We start from the raw sequence: 27818 nt of genomic DNA, 5'->3' as shown, positions 1-27818 counted from the left end.
TTGTAGATTTTGGTGTAGTACAATAAATGTGGATCATAAAAATCAAGGAGGTTTTTGTTCAATAGTTAAGATGGAAAGTCGAGGAGGTTTTGATGTAATAGTTGAAATTGAAACTCCAAAACTTAAAAATCTTGGATTATAATTATCGTTTCCCTTCAATTTCTCCCTTCCTGCTTCTTAAACCTCACTCTTTATCTGCTAAAAAAATAATTAAAAAATATACATAATGAGGAAAATAGAGTGATAATTTTTTTTTTCCGGAAAACAAAATAAATTTAAGAGCCGTTTCCTTCTTTCTTTCATAGTCTAGAAGCAAATTTTCCATCCTTATCAACCAATGTGGTAGCTATCATTTCAACAAAACAATCAAACAATAGTTTGTGCGTGTCATCCTTGCGCAGGGGCCATGCGAATCTTCTCTATATCGTTCCAATTTTATCGAATGTCCCCGAAGGGACAAAACAATAGATGGTTACTCAAAAGTGATTGTTGCTTTCCGTACTTACACCTGTGGCAATTTTATCTTTTCCCTTTTCTATTTGAGACAATAATAGGGTGATACTGATACCCCAGTAAAATTTAAGTTGGCTGGCCTTTTTTAAATAAACCTGGAAAATGACCGATCAAACTATCATACGATTCATATCAAAAAGGTCAACCTCAAGTTGAAAAACAAAAATAAAAAACGTGTGCTTAGAAAAAGCATGTGAGAGAGGCATGCCATCTCAGTTGGGCCCGTATTTAGGAAGCCTCTTGGCTGGCATTGATAATTGCTGCGGGTTTCCACCATAAAAGCTAAAAATAATTAGTAGTATGTTTATTCAAGAACTTATATGCTTCAGAAAAAAATCAGAAAATTGAGAATTAGTCTTAGTTGTAGAAACTGTAATGACCAAAAGTTTGAGAAGAACATTGGAAAGATGATGATTCAGCAAACAGGGTTTATCTCTACTTATTCAGTTCTCAGTTATGCAGCTGGAGTTGCAGGTTCCTTCATCCATCTCCATTTTCTTCCTCCTCCGTTCCTCTATCTGTGGATTTCTTGCTCCTCTTTCTTCAGTTTCTTGCATAAGGATATCATAATCTGCTTTGTTCATAAACTTAGTTTTACAAATTTCATGTTTATGGATCTTTATTTGTGGTTTATCATCTCGTTTTCTTGGTAATGAGTTGACTTTAGTTTGGGATATTCCTCAGTCCTTATTTGAGTAAGCATCTCTGTACATTGAGCTGAGTATTCCTTTTTTTCGCCTTTTCTACTTTTCAAGAATACTACTTGACAGACCTTTTTCGTTCTGTGGATTCAATTATTTATTTATTTTTGGGTGCTTTTTCTCTCAGTCGCCTGTTTTTCTAAGTGAAAGGAGGAGGAGGGAAAAAAGTACAGTAACTTTAATTTTTTTTAAGAAAAAAAAAGTTATTAGATGGAGCTCAAAGAGCGGTATATGAGAAGAGATGAGCCTATATATATATATGTATATATATATATCAAATATGCTATCATAGCGTAGCAACCTACCATAACAGCAAGCATAAGCCATAGGCTGTTTCTGAAATATTAGCGCATCTCTGGAAAATATTATTGTTTGCTTTGACTGCAGTTTATGGCCATCAACATATCTAAATTACCTTTTCCTTTTTTTGATAATTGCAACTAAAAAAGCTGAGTTTTGTATTTCTTAGACAGCATTATAGGAATTAGAAGAATCTTGAACGGCCTAAAAAAATAAAAGTAAAAAGAAAAATTAAATGATTAACCTTTCCTATATTGATAGCGTATACATTGTCAGTATTGGATGAATGACAACTATGCAAAATTTGAATTTAAAATTCAACTTTTGCATACACATCATGAATCTAACGGTGATAGTGTATATACTGTCAGTGTATATAAGATTTGCTCAAAATTAAAACAGGGTTAATAGGCTGTGAATTAGTAGCAGAAATGGGAAGACATTTATAAGTGGTGTTGCTTTGGTGAACAATGGAACTTTGTGAGTTTTCACAGGCGATCAAGAACACTCTGGTCAGTCCAATTAACCAACCCTGCACATTATGCAAATATATAAAATGGCAAAAGCTCCAGAAATTTAATCAAGCAAGTAATGATTTTGCCCCTCCTGATGCAGGAAACTTCTTTGCTTTTGTGCTATTTGTCTCTCCAATGTAAGTACTTAAACTCGCGATGAAAATTCGATAAAGAAATAAACACTAATGGTCACAATGCATTTACTAATTTGTACATATGTTTGTTCAGGCCAACCTTCAGAAGGATTATCAGAAGGCAGTCTACAGAACAGTTCTCTGGGCTGCCCTATGTATATGCCCTTTTAAACTGCCTAATATGCCTTTGGTATGGAATGCCTATAATATCTCCTGGCATCATCTTAGTTGCGACAGTGAATTCAGTTGGAGCCATTTTCCAAATGATATACATTATCATTTTCATTGCATATGCAGAGCGAGGCAAAAAGGTCAGACTAGTGCGATTAATTTTTCCTATACTAATAGCGTATAAGGTTTTTCACTCTGAGTAAGTTTAGACGAGTAATATGCGCACAAAAAGACATTTTGCAATTTTACATATAGAATATATGTGACACCCATCTAGATTCGCTTTTCTGCAATATCGTGTAACGTAACGTAGCATCTGAATCTTTTTTTTTTTGCAGGTAAAAATGTTAGGATTGCTATTGGCTGTTTTTGCTGTATTCAGTATCATAATTTGTGTCAGTCTCAAACTTTTCGAGCCTCCCAACCGGCAACTTTTTGTTGGTTATTTGAGTGTTCTGTCTCTCATATCAATGTTTGCTTCTCCACTATTTGTAATTGTAAGTGCAGCCACAGATTTCATCCTTCTATGGCTTCATCCTTCTTTCCTTAGAAGTGGCATTGGTGCACAATTGACACATTTCTGTGACAATGGATTGACTGCAGAATTTGGTGATCAAAACAAAAAGTGTTGAGTACATGCCATTTTATCTCTCACTTGCAACTTTTCTGATGAGTCTTTCTTTCTTTGGATATGGGATGTTCAAGCAAGATTTATTTATTTCTGTAAGTGATAAACCTGTTTTCTGTATCGTCTATTTTCATTATTTTTTTGGTTTTTTTTTATCTGAATAGTTCATTTATTTTTTGGCAGAATTTAATTTTTGCTGTCCCCCTTATCTCTTTTGTGTCTAAACAGGTTCCTAATGGGATTGGCAGTTTGCTTGGAATAATACAATTAGTGCTCTATTTCTGTTACAGCAGATCATCTGATGGAGGAAGGCCCAGAGCACCTCTACTTGAATCTTATGCATGAAATACGGGAAAAATTCAAAGTTGTTCTTAATAGATGTTCTTGTGCAGGTTCTTAATCTATTTCGATGTCTTGATGATTTGTTACTCAATTAAGTTTTTTCCTCTTTATCTGCCTGTTTATTTTAGGCTTTTGTCTTGCTCAATGCTTTAATTTTTTTTTTTCTAAAAATAAAATACTTTAATAGTCCCTCAACTTTTGCTAATGATCCTATTTAGTACCTAAAATTTACAAATACAATTAGGATTAATCTTATATATACTGTTAATATATACACTATCACTATTAGATATATGATACATGTGTAAAATTTGAATTTGAAATTTAAAATTTGCTCATGTGTTATTTCTCCAATCGTGATAGTGTATATATTGACAGTATATATAAAATTTACTCATATATTTAAGTCCACGAACTTATAATTTGGTTGTAAATGATTTCTCCAAGCCAAACTAAGAGCCTATTTGGATTACATTTTTGGGGGAGTTTTTGGAAATGCTTGTAGAACAATAGTATTATAGCACTTTTTGGGAATGTGTGTAGAAAAGATAAAAAGATAAATGGGGAGTATAGTTAAGAAATATGTCCAAGCAATGCAAAAGATTTTTCCCACAAAAAGTAGCTAGCTAAACTAGTATAGCAATTTTCACTTTGACCCTTAAGGTTTGATTTAGTATATCTATTTTCCTCCTCTAAATTATAAAAACAAGGCTTAGTAACCTTTTTCTTTCATTAGATTTGCTTATGTATTTAAGACTTGATTAATTTGACTAACAAAAGAATTGACACCAATATATTTCTAACAATTTACATAAACTAAAAAAAAAAAAAGACAATAACAAGCATAGTATGACCTTGTATGTACAAAATGTTGCTAACTTTACTTATTGTCATTGTCATCATCATCATTTTTATTCAATTTAAAGTCTAATAAACCATAAACAATATAAAAAAATAAACATAAATTCAATAAGAATAAAAAAGATTTTTAAGGAAAATAGATAAAAGAAAAAAGTTTGCTTTTATCAATTGTAATTTTTCTACATAGTCAACACTACGCACAATATGATAAATTTTGACAAGAAAAATGATAAATAGATAAATAGATATTACCATATATTATTATTTTTCTTTCTTCTTTGTTTCTTTTTCTTTTTGGCACATAAATTCGGCATAGTCCTTTTTCAGTAAATTTGCTATTTGGATTCAAAAATTTTGATTAAATCATAGGCGATTCTATAGCCACTATATTTTTATACATACACTGTATACTACTATTTTTACATTATAGGTATATATAACTGAAGGGGAGCTTATTGTTGACTAATTTTTTAAACTAATAAAATGCCTTTTTGACCCTTACAACAAAAGGTTAAATGGTTCCACTAAGTAAAAAATCACCTCATAAAAGTAAAATTAACTCCTGTTAATCCTACTTTAATATAGTATAAATGTATATACACACGCACACACATACATATGTATATATTATAAGACAAATACGAATAAAATATTCTTTCTTTAATTATTTCATGCCTTGCGTTGGTTTCAAAACTAATGAAAAAGATTACAAAAAAAAAAATCCCATGCCACGGCTATGTGGTGCCCCACTCTTTCTATAATTTTTATCATTTTTTTTGGAAAAAGCAATTTTTTGGTAAGTTTTAATTATATTAACAATCACAAACTGCTACATAATTACTCATTTGTAGTACATATTTATTTCCATAAAATCCTCTATAAATTAATCCCAAATAAGTATAATATATATTTTTGGAGATAATTTCCACATACCTCTCTTGAGGTTTACAATAATTGCAGAGAGTTCCCCTCAAGTTTTGAGAGTAACAATTACCTCCCTTCTCAGTGCACATTTACTTTTAACAATAGGGATAATTTTAGAAACCTCCCTTGAAGTTTCTAACTATTTCACTAGCCTGCTTTCAGTTTCAAAAATTACACTAACCGTCTTGAGGTTAATTATTTTGTAACATTTGGACCCAATAAATAATTAAAAAGTGATATTAGGAGAGAGAAAAGCAGCAGAGAGAACAAAAGGCAAGTTGAAGAGTAACTGATCAAATACACAATTGTTTATAGCAAGACCATGCATGTGGAAAAGCAGAATGCAGAAAGTTGAGAATTCAGAATAAGGCAACAAATCAAGGAATATCTTCATATAATCAGGCAAGAAAACAATACTATAAAAAACGGGAAAAAAAAAGAAAAGAAAAGTACTAAATAACATGTTTTACGTTACAAAGATTCAACAGCAGTCGAGGTTAACAGAAATGCCGAAAAGAAAGAAGAAATCATGAAATATTGTTAAGAAGATTACTTGATATTGATTCAATGCACAGTTGTATCTCTAGTCCGCTTCCTCTTGCTTCTTATGTTTTCTCTCTGTATATATATGCATGTACCATATAACACAACTGAAAAAAAGGGGATTCAACAAAACTGAAAAAAAATGATCTCCAAAGTTAAACTGATGATGTGAATAAACCAATTTACAAGATTAGACACAAGATAGAGAGATGCAATCCATGAGATTAGAATCCCAATGGGTGATAAAGTAATATCAGCATGTTAATTAGTGACAACTAATTTAACCCAACAATTTAATCCTTGAATAATATTCCCAACAAAATATACAAGGGCATCTTGGGGGTAAAAACGTAAATACATATATATATTTTTCAGAATTTGAGTTGTTGAATATTTTTTTAAAAATTTTTACTCATATTGGCGACTACAAATGTAAATACATAATTATTCAAGGAATTTATTTTTTTTTAAATTCTTATAAAAAAATATAAGCAATGTTTAAAAAAATTTGAACCTTTCAATATTTTTTGATGTTATTTTATTTCTTTTGAATTTTTTTGACGAAATTGTTTGCTCATACATCTATATGTATATCTACACAGAACTAACATTAACCAAACAATCCAACCCACTAGAATGACATAATTAAGAAGACATTTTGGGGAGTAAAGATGTAAATACGTATTTTTTGAAAAAATTTCATTTTTTGAAAAATTCTTTACACATAGAACTTTATATCTATAGACACAACAATGAATATAAACAATTTTTAAAAAGTTTTAATTCTCCAATATTTTTTTTGCAAAAATTTTTTGCTCATTCATATTGCTACACATAGATATTTATTTTTTGCACAGTCTTAATTTACATATTTTTTTTAAAAAAATTAATACTACATTAACTAAGCAATCGAATTCATGAAATCATTAAAATCACACCCCTTAAAGTTTTAAGGGATAATTTCAAAAACCTCCCTTAAGGTTTCTAACTATTTCACTGGCCTCTCTCTATTTTTCAAAATTACATTAACCTCTCTTGAGATTTATTATCCTGTAACATCTAGATCCAACAAATACTTAAAAAGTGATATTAGGAGAGAGAAAATAATATGATTTTACATTTGCCCCTCATCTACTAAATTATTTAATTAATCTAATACCAGCACAAACATTAAAGAAAACATTATAATTTGTTGTTTATTATCATGGATTAAATCACATAGGGCATAAAAAATAGTATATCATTCTATATATTTCATTTAATATAAGATCCAAATTGCTCTTTTTAGTTACAAACCCATTATCAAACAAGATCAACAACAAATAATTAAAAAAATATGTGACCAAAATATTATAAAGAACGAACTTTAATACAATGAAAATCTTAGCAACTAACCTGAATATGTTGACAAGAATACTTATGATGTTAAAGTTTGTTCTCAACCCAAATATTAAGATTAGTTATTGAGATTTTTATGGTATTAAATTTCGCTCTTTGTAATATCATGGTTACAGATTATTTTGATTATTTGTTGTTGATCTTGTTTGGTAATAGGTTTGTAACTAAAAAGGGCAAATTGGACTTACATTAAGTGAAACATATAGAATGATATATTACTTTTGATGCTACATATGATTTAATCCCTGATGGTAAATAGAAAATTCTAGTATTTTTCTTAATGCTTGGGTGGTATTAAATTAATTAAATAATTTAGTAAATAAGGAATAATGGTGGAATCATATTGTGTCCCTCTTCTAATATTACTTTTTAATTGTTTGTTAAACGTTATTATTTTTGTAAGATTTAGTTCTAAGGGAGGTTAATATAATTTTTAAAATTTAAAGGGAGAGTAGTGAAATAGTTAGAAACCCCGGGGAGGTTTCTAAAATTATCCCTGTCCTAAAGCCAGTTGGACGCCCGAAAGTCAGCACAGTTCCAAAGCAAAGTGTGAAGTGGAGGCTCTTATATAAGATAACCAGTTCTAAGGGAGGCTCTTATGTTGTAAAGGAGAAGTAACCCTACTTTTACTGTTCCTTCACTATCTTTCTTCACTACCTCCTCGCCCCGCAAATTCGAGCAATTCCAGCGATTCGTTCTTCAAAGGTAAATTTCTACCCAAAATCCTAATGCAGTTTTCATCAATGATTCCATGGATTCTTTTGTTTGATTGACTTCTGGGGTTTTTAGTTAATGGGTTGCGTTTGTTTTTGTTTCCTTTTTCTGTGATTTCCGAGTAGGTTTTCTTGAGGGTTTTTTTTCCCTCGTTTTTTGTTTTGCTTAGGTTTTTTATAACCTGCGGAGCAATCGAATCGGTGTTTTTATGTTTTGGTTTGTAAAATCGTTTCAGTAGTAAAGTTGACTTAAACTTTGAGATAAGTGAATCGGTCGATGCTTTTGTTCGTTTTTGCTTTCTACTCGATCAGAAATTTGCTGAAGGTTTCCCTGTTTTAGCGTTTTTTTCTTGGGGTCTTGTGGGTTCTTCTTGAGTTTGCGGAAGCCCTGTTTCCTTGTATTGTTAGAACTAAGCAAAGATGTAACTTTTTTGGGTTTTGTTTGATGTGATCTTTTGCTATGAGATTGTGCTTGTATTGGGGTTAAGTGGCTCTAGTTCTTGAGTACGTATGCTTCGGAAGTGTTTCAATTTGGTTTGATTTGACCTAAGTTGCGTGCTTTTGCTTGCTGGCTATAATTCTCTTTGAATTTTAAGGTATTTGTGCAATTTGAAGGAATTTTGAATCGTTATCATATTGTTTCTGCAGTTCTTTAACATGGCTGTTACAGAGACTACAGTCAAGAACGACTCGGAGGTTAGAGTGCCGCCGAATTTAGATAGAAAATCATGTGAATCGGGGTCACGTGCCAAACTCTTGGTCTCGAATGGCTGTAACAAGCGTAAAGCTGAATTTGTGCTAGATGGTGAAAGGGAGAAAAGGAAGAGATTGGACCCTGTCGTGAAGCAGCAGTGTCGAACTATTCTGGAAACGTTGATTACTCATCCTACTGGATGGATTTTTAGGACTCCGGTGGACCCTGTTGCATTGAATATTCCTGATTACTTTTCCATAATCTTGCATCCGATGGATTTGGGGACAATAAAGTCGAAGTTGGCTGGTAATAGATACTTCAGTGCTGAAGAGTTTGCATCTGATGTCAAGCTGACCTTCTCAAATGCCATGCTGTATAATCCTCCTGATAATCCAGTTCATCGCATGGCAAAGGAACTAGAGTGCGTTTTCATAAGAAGATGGAAGCTTCTGGAAGCTAAATGGAAACGTGAGACAGCATGTGCTCAGCAGGACACTTTTTCAAGTAAGAGTGAAAAGACTGCTCAAAATACTATGAGGGCTTTTGATAAGAAGTCACTGGAGCAGATTTCAAGTGGCCTTGAAAATAATGCTCAAAATAGAGCAAAGCCTTCCTATAAGGAGCCACAGGGGCTGATTTCAAATGGAATTGAAAAGAAGGCTCAAGATACTAGAAAGGCTTTCTGTAAGAATTCACAGGGCGTCGTTTCAAATGAAAGTGAAAAGAATGCTCAAGATACTAAAAAGGCTTTCTGTAAGAATTCACAGGGCCTGATTTCAGGTAAATTTGAAAAGAATGCTCAGTGTAAGAAATCAGATACGGGCTTGGTCGCAAAGAGGTCAATGTTATTGGAGGAAAGGCAGAAGCTTAAGAAAGATCTCATAGAAATGTTGAAGGGAAAGGTGAATGGAAAGTTGCAGACTGTCCTTCAAAAATTTGGTTTCTTTGACATTAGAAAAGAAAAGATTGATGTGAACATTGACGATCTTCAAGATGACATCTTATGGGAGTTGAAGAGAGTACTGAAAGATTCTTCAGATGCAAGTTCTGCGAAAGAGAGCAAAGATAAAATTTTGTTGACTCAGACGAAAATTCAGCACCGTGAAAGTAAAGTCATTCAGGACCGTGAAACTAAAACTATTCAGGACTGTCAAAGTAAAACTATGTCAACCCACTCATGCAGGGTGAATGCGGATTCTGTTTGCCAATTAACTGAAGGTTCTGGAAGTGGTGAGGATGAAGAATATACATGGCCCAGCTCTGGTCTTTCAACAACAATAACTTCAGCTATTTCGGGTGAATGCTGGACTCCTCTTATTGATGATGAGCAAGCTCTGAAGAAAGCTTTACGCATTGCAAAGCTCAAAAGCCGCTTTGCAGAAACTATTTCTAAAGCAAATGGTGATAAAACAGATGCTGAGCAAGAAAGAGAGAGAGTGAAAAGACTGCAACGTGAAGAGGAGCTATTTAAGGCACGAATAAGAGAGGAGCAGTTAAAGAAAGAGGCTGAATTGAAGAGGCAGAGGGACAAAGAAAGAGAAGCTGCTCGGCTTGCATTGCAATTGATGGAAAAGGCTGTTCAGCTGGAGGATAATCTGATGACTTTGAAGGAGCTTGAGATGCTCACTCAGTGTTCTCCCACCTTTATTCTCCATGGGTGTTGTCCTGTGATGGTTCTAAGACGTTTAGAAACTGGTGAAATCTTGAACCCCTTGGAACAGTTAGGCTTGCACATAAAGGATGATTTCTTGGAGGAGGATGACGATGAGGAAACATTCTTGAGTTGGGAAGGCGAAGAAGGGGAGATCCTCGGATGACACTCCCATTGACTATTCTTACCTGCATTGTATCCAGAGTTCAAATCTATACATGTATATAATATTTGAGGAGTTTTCTCATTGAGCTTCTAACTTCCAATTCTTTGTTTTTTGGAATTTTGGAATTTTTTAATTAATTAAAAATTTTAGGTATAATTTTGCAAACCTCCCCTGCGGTTTGTAACAATTGTAGAGACTCCCCTCAAGTTTTTGAAATTACATCTCCCCTGTTTTACTATTTATGCAACAATATAGGTCCAATGAACCAAAGTTTCTCTTAAAAATCTTAAATTATCCTTTTGTTCAAAATTAAAAAAGAAAAATAAAGCATACTCAAGGGATAATTTCAAAAAACTCCCTTGAGCTTTGTAACAATTGTAGCCATCTTCTTGAGATTTAAAAAATTACAGAAACCTCCCTTAAAAGTATGTTTGGATAACAAATGATGATATAAGCACAAGAAGTCTAATGAATATCCTATATTGCTCTTATTTGATTTACAAAAACAAATTAAATGACAAAAGAAAATCAAATATTAGCATTATTTGTTAAGTAAAAAATTTTAAGGTAATTTTTTTGTAGTAAAATTTTAGGTCATGTTTCAAGGTATCATTTTTTTAATATTTGGACCTTTTTTTTTGTTAAGTAAGTTGTGAAGAAATTGTTTTTAACAAATGCATCCCTACTAGTCGGCTATTTATAAAACTAAGTAAGAAGTCCATTTAAATGACCGAGGAATTGAATATAATGTATTAAGTGAGATAAGGTTAGAACTTTTGGATAAAGAAATATTTGCAAAATATGGTTTCTTTTTTCTTTACATCCACTTTTTTATTTAAAATTTGTAAAATTGTTAAAAGTATTATAGTCTTTTCATAACATTAAGGGACGTAATTGTTTAAAAGCACCATGGGAGGTTCATGAAATTATCCCTATACTCAATCGCTTTCTTTCACACTTTGCACAAACTGACTATCCCAATCCTTAACAAACACCCGTGCAAAAACTCCATTCCAAATTCAAGTAGCTGCCCAAAGGATACCACATTACCTATACAACATCAATGTTTGCCACAAAACAAAAAAAACACCATTGACAACCAATTTTATACACCAAAATTAAATCTCAATGCCTCAACACCTTTCCAATACAATCTAATCACACTCCCATGTCCTTAAGAATATTAACATCTCAAAGTAGACAATAAATTCTACTTCTACAACAAAATGACAATAAGCAACGGTAACCCTATGAAAGAAATCCTTATGAAATTATAGACATTTTACAAAATTTTTTTTGATAATAGATAAAATATGACAAATTCCACTCCTTTGGCCCTTCTCCTATTTCAATCATCAATTTTATTATTTATTTCTGTATTAGCGTGAACTTCTTCATTTCCTTCCATTTTGACATATAATCTACTCCTTGTATTGATTTTACAATTTTAATTTGCTAATGTCCACAAAATTCAAGATAAAAAAAAGATGGTGTAGTAGTATAATAACTAAAAGGAGAGGAGCCAAAATAGACAAGAGATAGAGAAATATGTTTTTTTTTCGATTTTGTAAATCTATTGCCTTATATTGTGAATTGTCTACCAACTAGAGGGTATTATAGGTACTTTATTGTGCCAAGGGAAGTAAGTGAAATTATTTAAACCTGAGGGGAGCTAAGTGAAATTGTCAAAAAACTCAAGGAAGGTTTCTGAAATTATCCCAATTTTTTATGCCTCTTGATTGGTTGGTTTAAAAGATATCCATTTCTTACGCCTCAACATTTCCATATTTAGGTGGTTTTTATTCAAATAAATTTGGAAATGCAACTATAATTAAAAAAAGGAAACAAATATATTTTAGGCATTATTGTAGCAATACTAACAAAGAAATCCTACCAAAAAATACACGTATGCTGAAAATTAGTTAATATTAAGGAAACAAATAAATATATCATTAATGAATTATAAAGCAAATAAGGAAAGATTCACCAATATAGCCAAAATGGGCCTAACCTTAATAAGGATCAAGAAAAATGGGCCTAACCTTCATAAGGATCAAGAAAAAAATGATTTTACGTAGGCTGGCAACAAAAAAAAAGGTTTATTTGATTACCAAGTAATTATTTATGTCTAGACATTTACCCTTCTTTAAGCCTGACTTTAGGAATGAGAATGACTCAAAAAGGAAGTACAAAACTTTATGAATGAGGATGATTAAGGTGAGAGGGCGGAGGGGGAACGCTTGGATTGGGCGGTAAGATGATAAAATGGAAAGAATTGTAAGTGGGAGAGTTTGTATGTAAGAGGTCTTAAATTCAAACTCTCTCACTTATAAAAAAAAAAAAGTGAAAAAAAGTCTTTCCATGCTCTATGAAATATTAGCCTCCTTTAAGTTTTAAAATAATAAAACTTAAGAGTCCAATATGAAATGAGGAATGGTTGGACGAAATTTTGGACAATTTTGGACGATTTTGGATAATAAAACTTAAGAAACCAAATACGATTTTGGACGAAATTTGACAACAATTCTTCTTAGAGTAGTAGTATTGACAAGCATGCTGAAAATTGGTTATCAGGGAAACAAATAAATACGCATCAATGAATTATTAAGCAAACAACTCAAAGCTTAACCCCATGTCGAAAAGCTAGAAATATGTCCAACCCGGTTCTCCCGATCCAACACCTCAAACACTCTATCATAACCATACCAACTGCACCTAAAGTTAACTATACTTATCCCATTCCCCCGACAATAACCATAGTAACCGCACCTAAGGATAGCTGTAACTGCCCCATTCCCTTACACTGCTATGCTTTACTCCTTTCAGAATTCACATGTTTATATAACGGTTAAATTTTCTCAAAACAAATCAACTATTCAAAGGTACAATAATGAGTTCGATTTGAAATGAAAACATGGCAACGTTGGTTTCTCTCAGTTTAGATGGTTCTCACACCTTTATCTTCTAACATACTCTTAAATTTAATTGTTAAGATTAATCTTCTTTAACTAATCGTGTATATATTAATAGGTATACATGCATGCCATATATGAAAGAAATAGAATTCAAGATTAACCCCTAATGGTTATAAAAACTTGCCGGGTTTCAAGGTTTAATGCCTTGCGATAATATTTGTAAAAGGAATACGTTAGGTAAATAAAATCAACTACAAATCTTTTTTTTTTTTGTCATTCGTCGCTATTTTATTTATATATTCTACTCTATCTTAATACTCCCTCCGTCCCACTTTGATAGTCTTGTTTTCCTTTTCCGTCTGTCCCAAATTGTAGTCCACTTTCCCATTAAGAAATGTAGTAATCTTTCAAATTGTCTAAAATACCCTTATTATTAATACATTGTTATTAAATACTAACCCACTACATTGAATACATTGAACTTTTCCAATACTAACCCATTAGCTGTAATTGATATTAATTGGCACTCTTCGTGATTAGATAAGGGTATTTTAGGAAATTATTAATCTAAATTTATGTTTCCAACCAAATTAATTACACTTTCTTAATCGTGTGAAAAAAAAACCAAGACTAACAAAACGGGACGGAGGAAGTATATCTAAAGGGAGGTCCAACTGGACCTATGGAGGGCAGATGGGAACTGAACTACCACCGGACCAAACGGGTTTACCTCGCACCCGTCTGGATTTTTTAGAAGACAGGTGCACTACAAATCGAAACACTTTGTTTTGTTACAGAGGGAGAGACAATCCTGTCAGAGGCCCAGAGCAGACTCTGCACATTCACTCAATGCTTTGCTTCTCATTTTGTATTTCTCGTCTAATCATAGTAGAAAAGTACCAAGACAACAATGAACCACAAGCATACCAAGTCCATTAACTACAAAAAGTTGTGATTAGAGAATTAAGGATGTCAAATAACTGCAAGGTTGTGCATCAGCAAATCTAGAGATGGTAACAAACAGGCAATACACTTGAACATGTATAGAAACAGCTCAGCAGTGGCATAAAAGACTGCCAACAAAAGGTGAATCCTAAAAGTTTGATGTGCCCAGCACCCTGTGCAACACCCAGAAAGCAATCCCTAGCATCCTTCTAATCCTTGAAAAGTCCTGCTATACTGTGTATCTATTTTTGGCAGCTCTGTCAAGCTTCTTTGCATCCTCCTGTGAGAGAATAAAAGCAATTAATTTCTGATTGCCCAGAAAATTCTGCACAGAAGAGAAGAGAAGAGGGGGGGGGGGGGGGGGAGAATAAGCCTTACATGAAATATGAATCCCGTTTGGTCATTGTAATCTAGAAAATCCTTCCATTGCTTCCCAATGCTAATCTGGAAAAGGTAGAAACAATTGTAAGCATTACAGAAGTTCTGGTTTCAATAAAAAATTCCGAATCAAGGTGCACGAGTTGACAATGGCAGCAATGGTCCAGCAGACATTATCTCTCATGCTTGCATGCTGGTATATTGGCATAAGAAAGGCTTTTTCAAGTTAGACAATAGAAAATACCCACTCTGGCAATAAACCCACTATCTGTCTTTTCCTTCTGCTTAAATACAATTCAGATCACCAGTACTCGAAATATAATCCTTCCCAGCGAGGAAGAGTGCAAACTTCACCTTTAAGTGTGATGCTAAGGAAAAGATTGAAGCCTATTCATTATGACTTTCATATGAAATTAAAATATTTGGAGTAAGAGTTTTCAAGACTAGTAATGTGCAACTGAACTCGTAGAAAAGCAGGCTGTTTAAATATTCCTTATAAAGAAACAAACAAAAATAAGCACCGTCAGCTAATCAAAAGAATGTCAGACAGATAATATCATGGACCTCAGCTATTCCAAACCTCCAAATAAAACTGTTTCAACTCCTTAAACAAAAATAAGCACCGTCAGCTAATCAAAAGAATGTCAAAGACACAGATAATATCATGGACCTCAGCTATCCCAAACCTCCAAATAAAACTGTTTCAACCCCGTCAAATTGCCAACTTGGTAAACGTTAATAGTTCAATAATGCAAAGATGCATGAGCGGAAAGTGGCAAATGACTTTCATACATTTGTTCCCAAATCAGTAAAAATAACGGTCTCAAAATTACAACCATAGCACTAGCCTTGAGAGTATAATTGATCCACGATTCATAGTTTAATCAACATAGAAATGACCGTTTAATTAGTCATTTGACATAATTTTACCTGAGCAGTTTCATTTGCAGCATTCTTAGTCCATAGAGCTATTTTTTCCTGCCTAGCTCGGACATTGACAACAGCTCCACAGATTTCATCACCATAATCAAACTGTTCTCCAATCAGTGCTAGCAACTAGTAGAACAAAATCCACAATTAAACTTTGAATCTCTTGAATGCTATAAAATGCAGATTCAACTAATCCACAGAATAAACTCAATTTACACTAGGATCAATATTTACATACCGTATAAAGCCAAGAGGTGTCAGATTTACCCCTTTGAAGGTTAACAGTCCACTTTCCTCCATTAGCACAAACAGGATCCTCCCACTTAGGCTCTATCTTGTTTTTGAAACAATGGAAGTCAGCTCCTATAGCCAACTTGCTTGGATGGTGTATATTGTTGTAAATGCTGTAAACAACATATAGATTGTTACTGCCTGCTCCAAGCAGCAAGAACCACGTGGAAACTATAAAAACAAAGCTCAGAAACTGACGAGAGTGCCATAGCGAAACTTCAAACTGTGAATTCTCACTAGAAAAAGGGCTAAAGAAATAAACATCTGAGGCAAGAGTAGACTTGCTGAGTTTTTTTGGTTCGTGGAGGGAAGGGGGGGGGGGGGGGAAGCCGTATATCCATGTAGAACTTAAGCAACTGTATTACAATCCATGAATCACAAATCAAGGCACCCCTTGGGAACATAATAATTTGGGAATAGATGCTCCATAAAGCAAAACAAGTGTAAAATGTTTCTGATCTCGACATAATTTAACAATTTCTTGACACTTTTTCAAGTTTGGGAAAAATTTAACTGCAAAAAAACTGCATTAAAAAGTAGACACCAGAAAATTTCAAGACAACATCCCCCGAAATGAAGTGATTTTGGTGGCTAATATTTAGGTGACTAAAACCACACATTCATCCTGAGAAAATTCTCCAGAAACAACATTAAGACCACTAGTGCTATTGATACCGAAACCATTGGACTTTCATGGAATAATGTCCTTATCCATCATTCTGAAAGATGACATGCTAGGTCACAAGAAAAGGAAAGGAAAATCTGTTTTTAACACCCATATTCATGCCACTTTAAAGAGAGGGCATCAGCATAACAACACAAGTGGCATCAATCCTGATGACCACACCAAAATCTTGATTTCAGAGGAAAGACAAGAATTTTACCTGTGTAATAAAAAAACAGAAAGAATACAAAAATTACAAGAAGCCTATGAATTGGCAGCAACAAGGGGTCCACTATTAATATAAACTCAGCTGACTAAAATCAAGCAGCGACCATGAGAAAAATTTTGCAGATACCATCAAGGCTATTGAAGACAGAAACCACTCGTCTAAACAAAATAATGTCCTTATCCATCATTCTGAGAGATGACATGCTGGGTCCCAAGAAGAGAAAAGGGAAAATCTGTTTTTGACATCCATAATCATGCCATCTTATAAATTGGGCATTCAGTTAAGCATGCAAGAACTGTTGCTTCTTAGGACTATCTTTGATTTGATTAAACAGACAATCATTAATGGAGGAGAGTACACTAATATTGATAATTAGAGAAACCTCTCAAGCAAACAAATCTTCCAAAGTTTAGCAGGAATTGTTCTCCCATCCCTCACAACGTAACCTGATACTTGTAAATACACACAAGAACACAAAAAGATAAAGTCGACAGAAGAATAAAGAGTATGCAAATATTGACCATTAGAGAAACCTCTCAAGCAAAGGAATCTTCCAAAATTTAGAAGGAATTGTTGTCGCATCCCTCAGTACGTAACCTGATACTTGTAAATACACAAGAACACAAAAAGATAGTCGACGGAAGAATAAAGGAACAATATCATATCTGGGATGCACTAGTTAACATGTTTCATGTTGAATGTTCCCAGTCAGGTTATATTATTCAGTCAAAGATATTGCATCTGGTCAAATGCACTTGCATTGCTTTTGGTAGACAAACATATCACAGTTGTCTAAGTGTATTTACCATAACAATCTCTAGTGGTACTCTAGTGAAGGGTTACAACCTTCAATTGAAAAAGGAAGACCTCTAGTTTACAGTCGCCCTATGAAATGTATCCACATACAATATAAAACAAAATGTAAATTCTTTTACACTCGTAACAAACACCTAGTGGTATGAGGAAAAAAGATTAACCAGTACCTGTCAAACAGGAGGTGAAAATCTAAACTTTCATTTACAGTACGGCCCTCCTTAGGTTGACAACATGTGTAAAGTACAATAAGAGCTTAGCAGTTAAGATGGTCCTCCTCCACAAAATCTTCAATCCAACTGGTATTTGACTAACTTCTTTTCAGACTATGTTCACTGACAGATAATTGCCCCCTATTGAAAACTATAATGAAACCTTTCAAATTTACAGAACTTTACTTCCTTAGAAACAAAAGCATAGTTATCTGAGTCAAATCATACTTATAATAGCTTGGCAGCTAACAATGTAAAACTAACATCTTGACATTAGTCTGACCTTATATCTTAACAACAAACCTAAAAAGAATGAATTTTGTGCTCACAGAGAAACTCGGAAAACCACTACTGACACACAAATTCTACTTTGGGCCTTTAAATTCCCAACTTTATTACATAAATCAATAGAAGTTAAAAATGAAAGTCCAATCAAACAATCCTATTGGGGGTGGACAGAGGGAACAACAATCATAAACTCCAAATTTCAGAAATTGTAGCTACGAATTACATAAACCAGACAAATGAAACATAAAAAATATCCAGCCAACAATCCCAAAATCATGTGTGATTGGAAGAAGAGGTGCAATAATGTTTTGTTATCAGAAAAAAAGCCAGATTCATACAATTTGATATTCTTAGACCTACTTAACAAAAGAATTTTGTTTGAAGTAATCTTACAAACAGTTAAGAGATTTGATAGAAAAAAAATTCACTTTCTGAGTGTTGGTCCTGCCTTGCTATGTCTTCCAAATAGCTGTGCAATTATGCTAATGAATTTATGCTTGTTGGTGTTTGTGTGGAAGGATAACTTTCTCTTACTTGAATATTGTTCTAAGCAGTTTCAAAAGAAAGAAACTAAAATTAGATAACTTCAAATGAAAACAAAAGAACTAACAAACTGACTCTAACATGCCACAACACCCATCAGACACCTTAGTCTGGTTGTTTACCCAGCTGACTGATGAACAGATGTTGGCGTGAACAACCCACACAATTACTGCCGCCACTAATGCAATTTGAGATGTTAAAAAGCATTTAATGTAATTCCACAATCAAAATACATAGAAATGCAACACGACCTTTTCATAATATGGGCAACCATCAGCATAATTATACAAGAGGCATCAATCCCAATGAACATACGGAAATGCAGAGTCCAGAAAAATTATAAGAATTTTACCTGTGAACAAGCAAAAACAAAAACAAAACAAAAACTGCAAGTAGCCTGTGATCTGGCAGTAGCAAGGGTCCACCATTCATATAAACCATTTCTATACAAGTTCTTTTCGCCTTTTCTTTTACCCTATCACATATTTGATTTATTGCTCGTTGCTTTATTACACCTCGCAAAAGACAATCTTGCTAGAAGCAGAAATTATATACATACATTCAAGCAGATACATAAGCAATTTATCAAGACATTGTCTTTTTTTTTTTTGGTTTATAACAAGCTATAATTCAGTCATTCACTCCATATATGCATATAACGATACCCGCATCTTGTGACATATTCTGCATATAAACATACATAACACAAAATTCTTGCATGTAAAGTACAACATCCTAAATAAACCCAAGCAAGAAGTTAACAAATCTACCCAATCCATCATTCCATTCATTCAAAACTCTCGCCTCATCTCCACCATAAATACTTAAAAAATTTTCCTTATTAATCCTAATTATAATTCTCAGATGCCCTTCACGGCAAACAACTCAAGATTGCAACCTCTTTATTATTTACGCAACAAAGCGCGCCATTTTCACTAATTTCCCCAAGAAAAATCCCTCTTTTGCTTCACTTTCCCAATTTTGTCCTAATCAAAATTTCAACAATCAAATCAGGCAAAAACAAAACCCTAGCATAACCAATCACAACCCCACACAAACCAGATAATAAAACGCCACAATTTACCCAAAAAGTCCATCAACAATTAAAATCTAAACAGGAAAAATCCATTGAATTACCCCCAGAAATCTTCAACAGTGGAGAAGGTGTAAATAGGGCGAATGGAGCTGCCCCAAGCGACCTGTTTGGACTTAGCAGATGGATTATCAAACCAGAAAGTCCATGAATGCTCCAATGGATGCTTTGTTACCAAACTCTTACTCGGATTCCCCATAGAAGAAGACCCGGTTTCCTCAGATTCCTCAACGATCTCTCCTTCCTCTGGACCTTCATCATCTTCAACCGGTGGTATTTTCTCCTCCTTTTCCTCCGCCATCGGTTTCTCCAGCTCCTCCACCATTGATTTCTTTCAAGTACCTCTCCTTCTGATTATTCAGAACTCCTTTGTTTCTCTCCTTGATTTGAAAAAAATAAAATAAAATTGCAGGAAATAATTCCAAACCGGTCTTTCAGGAACGAACTGGAGTCGGTTGAGTAAATTATATAGTATAAATCTTCCATTTTCGGATTTTTTTTTAATTCTTTAGGACTTTCTAAGAATGATAACCCGGGTTGGTTTGGCATTTGGCTTTCCCGAGTCGGTTGTATCGGTTTATTGGGTTTTTTTTTTTTAAAACCTATATACATTATCTTTGAAAACGGCTTAAAATTTCAATATACCCTTGTTTTTTTTTTATTTCTGTATGTGTAATTTTCTTTCCAATGTTCACTTTCCTCAGTCAATTCTTTTTTAAGATCGTTTAAAGTAACCTTTCTATTTTATATTTTGTACCTTTTTTTTTACTTTTCGTAAGGTACAACAAAGTTATTAGTTTTATTTAATTATTTTAAAAATTGTACTGAAGTGGCTAGTTCAGGTGACAATAAGTTTGCTAATCAACTTCAAAACTAAGTGAATCAAAACTTAAAATTGGTAAATCTGGTTAAAAACAATATAATTAGTTCACCTAAATTGGACTAGTTAGATTGATGTTTTGACTTTTGCTAATTAAATTAAACACATGTTTTGCTTGGCTTTCAGTGCTAAAGATATATAGTCTTTAGTAACATATCTAATAAGACATTTCTCCACAAAAATGTCATAATGTAAACTTAACATAAGGCTTATGAGGAAATGCCATTAAAAAATGTAATAAAAAGATCAAAATTATGTCATATCATCATCACTTATCCGAAGTCAAAACAAAAAAAAAAACCAAAAAAGAAAAAGAAAATTCTAATCACACTTTTCATCTCTCACTTATCACTTCATTTTTCACTCATTCACCTTCTTTCTCCCCCTATCCCCTTTCTCGCCTACTTCTTTTTATACATTTTAAGAATAATCTCAACTATCAATACAAATATATGAGTCCAATAGTTCTTTTTATTTATTTGTTCTTTAACCACTTGATTTTGCATACAATGTGTAGTCAAAATTGGAAGCATCATAGTACAACTTAATTTTAGTTAAGCATAACTCTTTTAAATTATTTTTCCCAATTTATGCAAATAGACCATAATTATATGTTAATTTTTCAAAAGCAAAAGACTGGTTGTGTTGATCGGTTGAACCAGTTGGACCACCCACAACCCGCTGGCAGACCAATTTGCTGACGGTGGGTTTGAGAACATCCATTATATCTCCGGTATGAATCCAATTTTAACATTGATCCTGCAAACTTAAAGTCGTTGATTTAAGAAAAAACAAATTTTCATTTATTAAGGACAACTTTTGTACTACGTTTTTTTGTGAGAACATATTTCTAAAAATTGAGTTTTTCAGAAATACATTTTGAAAGATTTGAGGGGAGAATGTTGCCTGCCATGTGAATTCTAAAGTTTTGTAATACTAAGTATCATTATTAACTGTTTAACAAGTAACTAAATTTTGGAATTCTAAAGTCTAGATAAGCTCAATTAAAAAAAAAAAAAAAGAGTCTAGATAAGCTCATGACTAGATATACTCTAGACTTAAAGAAAAATATGCTATTTAGGTCTTAGCAAAGTTGAGGCAGAAGTTCTTTATTATCAAGATGATTTTAACAAAACGCTAATAAAATCATGTCCACAAAATATAATAAGGAAGTAGTAATAAATTAAAATATGCATTAGTATGTCAAACTTATATAAAAATTCATTTTTCTATCTTCTTTTTCTTACTATCTTACACAAAAAAAGGACAAATCTATCTATATGAACATATCGCAAAGTTTTACTCTAAAGTATAAAATTAAATGAAATAACTAATTAGTCACAAATGTTAATTGTAGTACATGTTTATAATGAGATATCTTTGGAGATAATATATAAAATTTTAAGAAGATAATATGTAATAATAAACCATTTATTAAGAAATTAAATTTTGTAGATTAACTAATTTAGCAACAATCTAAAAATATTTAAGGGAAATTAATATTTTTCCTAAGGCAAAATTTAAGTGAAAGGAGCAATGAAATTTTCTAAAATTCTAACATGGGCAAAACAATAATTGTAAATGCAAATGTATCAAAATTCTTGGGGCAGCTGCACTGGCTGGCTCGGTGGCTCCGTCCATGGGTCTTACAAGGCAACTCGACAAGTACGGGCTAAAATTTCTTACATAATTTCTAACAGTGATCTCCTCAGAGAAATCAAAACTATTCCTAAAGTAGTTGGTTACCAGAGAGTCCTAAGGCTCTATTTGGATGTAAATCAACGGATTCGCATTCTAATACTTCAGATTTTCTGGAATATTCTGCCATCGGATGTTTAGGCACCCGTTTGAATCGGTGGTAATTCGAATTATCCCTTGACCCCTTTGAATCCCTCCTCCCTTTAGTATAAAGGAGGAGTAGGTGTAGTACCCCTTGGGTCCCCCCTCCTGCTAATATAAAGTAGGAGTAGTTGTAGTGCAAATTCTATCGTGTCCGAAAAAAAAAAATCTCCTTAGAGCTTAATTTAAGTTTTTCCATGCTTCTTTGGAATTCGTACAAGAAATATAGTAGCAAATAATATGTATTCACGAACATATATTTATGATCAAATACACGAGTGTAGCAAGCATGGATGCTATATTGGCACATATTAGGAATTTAGAGGGTAAAAACAAACTAGAAACCATATGTAGGATTGACAAATACTACTAAATTCAACCCTAATAGTAGCATCCCACATTTCTTAAGCATTATTCTAATCAGTCAATGTGTCCCTTTCAATCTTCATCTCCTTTAAGAATGACTTGCCATCGAGCTTGCGAGAGAAGAAGGTTTTCACATACTGCTCCATTCTCAGTCTTCTGAACAATGGTGGACTTTCTTGGGTTGTTGTGCAAGTAAAAGGTCCAATCTCTGCTTCAAATTTCGGGTTGAAGAATATTGCTATTGAGATTCGTTCTTTACTCGAGTTCACGGTCGCTCTATGTTCTACACTCTTGTAGGTGCCATTGCTTAAGATCTGCATAGATAGTTTAGATACCAATCAAATTAAAACAAAGATTATGCATAACAGATAAAAATTTGAACTGTCACTTGAAAAACATATTAATTACTAAAAATTGCATTAGCTGTACTTGTTGTATTTGCAGATTTTTGAATGAATTCATGTAAACGATAGATTTAATTAGTTTTCTTTCAAGATCAGTTTCGGTTTCTTTTTGCAATATTCATAACAAGAGTAAGTGATTGAAATTTAAAATTTTTTACTAGGAGAAAACAAAGATGTTTTTTGTCAACGCTAAACCTATTTGGATTGTAATTTTCTGGAATTTTTATAGAAAATGAACTACAGTGATTTGATATATGTGAGGTAGAAAGGTGATTAGAAAATATATTCATGGAAAACATAGAAATTTTTTTGGTGGAAAATAACTTTGCAAACAAGGCAAAGAAATGACGTACTTGAGATATCATTTGGCATCCATGGCTGGAGCTTTTGAAAATGGTTAGCAATAATTCAAATATAGGGAGGTCAAAGAGAATAAGCAAGTTATATATATAGAAAGCCTTACTTCACCTACTAAGAATTCTCAAGTCGATACCAAAAAAAAAAAAAAAAGTAGATACCAGAAAAGGACTATTATTACCACTTAATTACATGAGTGTGCCAAAATGGTATTTTGATATTTCATTGCTTTGACCTAGCAATTTAGAAGTGTGAACTTACTGAAATAAAATTTTTAAAGGGACAAGGGCAAAGACATGTGTTTTGAAACTCGAATTGGACCAGTCGATTGAATCGGTTGAATCGAAAATTGGGTAGGCATCCGGTCCGAGTTGTCTTAAACAACCGTGAAACAAAAACTCGGTCAAATCTGGTCAAAAATCGAGTTTAACCAAAAATTAGAAGAACCGCTTTGAATCAGATTTTTTTTCCCATCTTTTCCTTTTTTACCATTTTTGTTTTCCTTTTTTGATTTTTTCTTTTAACTACTCTCAAATCTCTTCACATATCCTACTATAAATCTCTCTCAAACAACTCCAATGGAAGATCCAAGTTAAAAAAGTGATAAAACATAAAAAAAAAGAAAGTGAAAAATTCACCAGAAATATTTTATCAATTTTATGATTTGACCCCTAGAGTACTAGAAAACTATTATTACACCTAGAACATTTTAGAACTTATAGCTATAGCCCTAAATTCTTGTATTACTCTTCAAATTAGCCCTCCAATTTGGTTCTAAACTTGTTGAATATGCATTAAATTGTAAATTCCATAAATTGCTACTTAATTATACTACCTTTTGTATTTTCTTATAAAGTATCTTAGAAACATCAAACATACACTGAACCTACATTTCTTAGTCTTAATATGTTTTTAAAAATTTTACATAATATATTAATTTTTAAAATTAAATATTTATGACATCATGATGATGTCATCTGGTTCTTGGATGGGTACCCGTCTTTAACCAAGTCGATGGTCGGTCTGAGTTTCAAAACATTGGCAAAGACCTCTTATCAAAATAAATCCAAGGGAAAGAAAGGCGGAAGGACCTCTAGAATGTCCCCCACAATTACCACAAAGGCATTTGGGAGAATGTTGACTGGAATCCAAACTCCATCCTTCTTCACTTGGAAGCCTTCCACTCCATTCACTTGCGAAAGAATGGTGATTCCAGTAGCATCAGAGTGAGGAGAAATCCCCATAACCAGCTCTGGTTGGGGACATGGAGGATAGTAAGTCATCCTCACTGATTGCATACCATCTTCAAACATGTCCTCCATTTCTTTATTATCTACTCCCAAAGCTTCCCCCATCAAATTAAATAAAACCATGGCAAGCTTTTGGATCTCTTTGAAATAAGTCTCCATGGATTCTCTGCAACAAGCATATCCAGTTGAAAAATCAATGATGCAAATGCTCAAAGGTTTAGGCAGACATGAGAGAGTACATGTATGTACTAGAGTTGTAGTGGACCTTAGTAATGAAGGGAGCTTTGGAAGAAGATGTGGCTTTCTTCTATGGATGGGGTTGAATACCATATAAAACCTATCCGCCCAGTCAACCTTTTGATCATCTGAATGGAGTATTGTTTGGCCATACCCTTCAAAATCACCTGGTCTTAGCTCGTACCTCATCTTCTCTTCTAATGGCAGCTTGTAGAATTCTTCAATTTCATACTTGAGTTTCTCCATCACTGACGAGCTAACTCCATGGTTTACCAGCTGCATATATGTGATCAGCAATCAGTTCCATGTACATATATGAAGAATAAAAACGAAAAGAAGAAAAAGACATTGAGGTATAATATTGAGTTCAAAACCTGAAATATGCCCCATGTTTTGCACGTTGAATGCAGCTTCTGGAGATCAAAAGCCTTTGTTTCCTTAAGAGTCAAACTTTCCATGTCAACTGTAGGGATAACTGGCATGGGATTGCCATCAGAGAAGAATGAAGGTTCTTGATCATCACGTTTATAACGCTGTGGGACGACAAGTAGAGGCTCGTTATCAAGCTCCTTCAGGGTAATTGAGGTTTTCATAGAGGGTGATGAGGCCATGCTATGCTCTTGTGGTTTTACCTCAACACGAGTAGTTGTATTTATATATTCAAGGCATACAACCTTCATCCGCACCATTTTTTATTTGGGCAAAATACACTTTACCCCCCATATTTTAGCGATATTTTACTTTACCCCTCTATAGTTTTAAAAACTATATATAACCTTTTCATAGTTTAGATTAAAGTGTCAAAGTGGCGGAAAAGATCATTGCAATGGAATCCATAAAAATATCAAAATTACCCTTGTTTAAAAACTAAAATAACTGAAATGCCCAAAATATATAAACATAATATAAATGACACTTTAATTCCATATGATTTTATATTTTACCAGATAACCCTCTTATGATTTAGTGTTTTACTATATAATTCCCTTATAGTTTTCAAAATATATATATAACCTCCCGTGGTTAATAAATAATTTTTAACTTTATACAGGAATACTTTTGATATTTTAGTTGATTTCGTTACAGAATGCAAATTCTGTCACTTTGACACTTTAATCCAAATTATGAGGAGATTATATATAGTTTTTGAAATCATAGAGGAGTTATATGAAAAATAACTAAATCACAGCAGAATAAAGTGTATTTTGTCCTTTTATTTTTGGTTTGTGGGCTGGGGATTTGGAAGGGTTGACTTCAATGCAGATATTACGTAATGTTCATGGGGCTCAATGCAGATATTTCTTTAGTGGAATCGTGAATTTTGTTTGTGTACATTAGCAGAGTGAAAAATACACGAAATCGTGTAAGAATTAATCCAATCGGACGTGGTCAAACAAAACTCAATTGCACATGTCTAGTTCCCATGCACGTGTCTAAGTTGATATGGTTCATTACTACGTCACTATTGCTACAACGAACATAAAAAGGTCAAAAGATGAGACTAAATTCAGGAAGTCTCTTTAAAGATCTTGTTTGGCCTTTAAAATTTTAATTTCTTCATTTTGATCCTGTAAACTTGTACATTATATGTCAATTGATTTTAGATAGTGATTACAGTTCTTGTGCTATTAAAAAGTGATTCAATAATTGGATCGTGTTAGGAGAAGTAATTTTCATATGAATGATTATTGTTCTTATGCTATTAAAAAGTGATTCATTAATGGGGTGTTAGGAGAAGTAATTGTTATCTGCTTTTTTTTTTTGGTAATCTCTATTCCTTTCTAAAAAGAAAGAAGAAAGAAAATGGGAAGTAAATGGTAAATTTCTTGAGAACTCTCTACAATTTTTCGAGCAAGTCTATTTACTCCATTAACTCTATTCCTTTCTAAAAAGAAAGAAGAAAGAAAATGGGAAGTAAATGGTAAATTTCTTGAGAAGTCTCTACAATTTTTCGAACAATTCTATTCACTCTGAGTGCTTGGGATAATTTTTGATACTTCACCATCCAATTTATGTCAATCAATTTAATTTCCAAAAAATCTTCTAAAATCAAGTATACATCATACCTCAAGTTAAATTTACTGTTAGATGATGAAATGAGAGTTGTTGACCCTAAGATTATAACAATTTCAAATATTTAAAATTTATATTGTTATCTTCATTAAGGGATACAAGTTGAGGGACTAAAAGGGCGATAGAAAAATTTCCTTTTCCTACTACACTTATCAAATTTGTAATTTGACATTGGCACAAGTATAATTACCCAAAGTACCTAAAAAAAAAAGAAAAAATTATCTTCACTAATTTTACCTTGATTTTCTACTATAAAAGCTTTCACAAAGCAGTTTTTAACCAAAAAGTAACAAATCTACTCCGTGTTGGTGTTCAATATGACCATATTGAATTTTGGTGATCAGTTAGCTAAAAAGATGTACAAATACTTTTCTATAAAAGCTTTAAACACTTCATAGGTGATCTTATGTTTTTGGTGTGAATGCACATGTTCGAATTAAAGAAAAGTCAATAGTGCAAGTCTTGGATCACTTTAAATTAATACATCAAGTAAGAAATCGATAATTTGTTGGATGTTGGAAGATTTGAAAGGACTTCGTTATATTAGCACACAAAATAAGGCCATCAGCAGGAAGTCTAAGAAATCTACAATTTACTGATAGGGTTCTGTTTGTTTGGATTGGAAGTTTTTTCTAAATACGGTTTTTTAAATACAATGTTATAGTAATATATTTCAAAAATACTTATAAAAAAAACTAAATACACTCACCAAAAATACAAAATAATAATAATAATAATAGCAGCAGTAGTAGTAGCAGCAGCAGCACCTCCTTCTTCCTCAACTTCGGCCACCACCTTGCACATCCTTCTTCCCCCCTTCCCGACCCTTTGGTTTCCCCCTTTCCTCCTCTCCTATC

The 27818-nt window shown here is 33.0% G+C and overlaps 4 protein-coding genes and 1 non-coding gene across 6 annotated transcripts; 2 read left to right on the top strand and 3 right to left on the bottom strand.

Annotated features, from left to right (window-relative positions):
* Positions 1–356: 356 nt before the first annotated feature.
* On the bottom strand, positions 357–458 carry LOC113748515. The gene has a single exon (XR_003464370.1). It is a non-coding gene; the product is annotated as a U6 spliceosomal RNA (small nuclear RNA).
* Positions 459–801: 343 nt separating this feature from the next.
* On the top strand, positions 802–3426 carry LOC113783654 (bidirectional sugar transporter SWEET2a-like). Of its 2 annotated transcripts, XM_027329849.1 has the most exons (6): positions 802–987; positions 2130–2166; positions 2258–2474; positions 2673–2831; positions 2938–3057; positions 3191–3426. In XM_027329849.1, exons 1-6 carry the CDS (start codon positions 834–836, stop codon positions 3305–3307), a joined length of 804 nt encoding a protein of 267 aa, XP_027185650.1. In that variant the 5' UTR covers positions 802–833; the 3' UTR covers positions 3308–3426. The 2 variants fall into 2 exon arrangements, with proteins under 2 accessions (XP_027185650.1, XP_027185651.1); XM_027329850.1 differs by lacking the exon at positions 2673–2831.
* A 4229-nt stretch (positions 3427–7655) lies between these two features.
* Positions 7656–10335, top strand: LOC113783313 (transcription factor GTE8-like). The gene is made up of 2 exons (XM_027329407.1): positions 7656–7735; positions 8392–10335. The coding sequence occupies exon 2, from the start codon at positions 8401–8403 to the stop codon at positions 10252–10254; it is 1854 nt and encodes a 617-aa protein (XP_027185208.1). The 5' UTR covers positions 7656–7735; positions 8392–8400; the 3' UTR covers positions 10255–10335.
* A 3745-nt stretch (positions 10336–14080) lies between these two features.
* Positions 14081–20004, bottom strand: LOC113783417 (eukaryotic translation initiation factor 4E-1-like). The gene is made up of 5 exons (XM_027329545.1): positions 19600–20004; positions 15661–15826; positions 15423–15548; positions 14493–14558; positions 14081–14394 (listed from the first exon to the last, which is right to left on the bottom strand). The coding sequence occupies exons 1-5, from the start codon at positions 19878–19880 to the stop codon at positions 14344–14346; spliced, it is 690 nt and encodes a 229-aa protein (XP_027185346.1). The 5' UTR covers positions 19881–20004; the 3' UTR covers positions 14081–14343.
* A 2686-nt stretch (positions 20005–22690) lies between these two features.
* LOC113782551 (protein SRG1-like) lies at positions 22691–25499 on the bottom strand. The gene is made up of 4 exons (XM_027328438.1): positions 25263–25499; positions 24917–25164; positions 24493–24817; positions 22691–22954 (listed from the first exon to the last, which is right to left on the bottom strand). Exons 1-4 carry the CDS (start codon positions 25497–25499, stop codon positions 22691–22693), a joined length of 1074 nt encoding a protein of 357 aa, XP_027184239.1.
* Between the last annotated feature and the right edge of the window lie 2319 nt (positions 25500–27818).

This window comes from Coffea eugenioides, chromosome 9 (assembly GCF_003713205.1).
Source record: "Coffea eugenioides isolate CCC68of chromosome 9, Ceug_1.0, whole genome shotgun sequence".
In the NCBI taxonomy this organism is placed as follows: domain Eukaryota; kingdom Viridiplantae; phylum Streptophyta; class Magnoliopsida; order Gentianales; family Rubiaceae; genus Coffea; species Coffea eugenioides.
The sequence above is the reverse complement of the archived record's forward strand: the minus strand, read 5'-3'. Positions and strand labels throughout refer to the sequence as shown.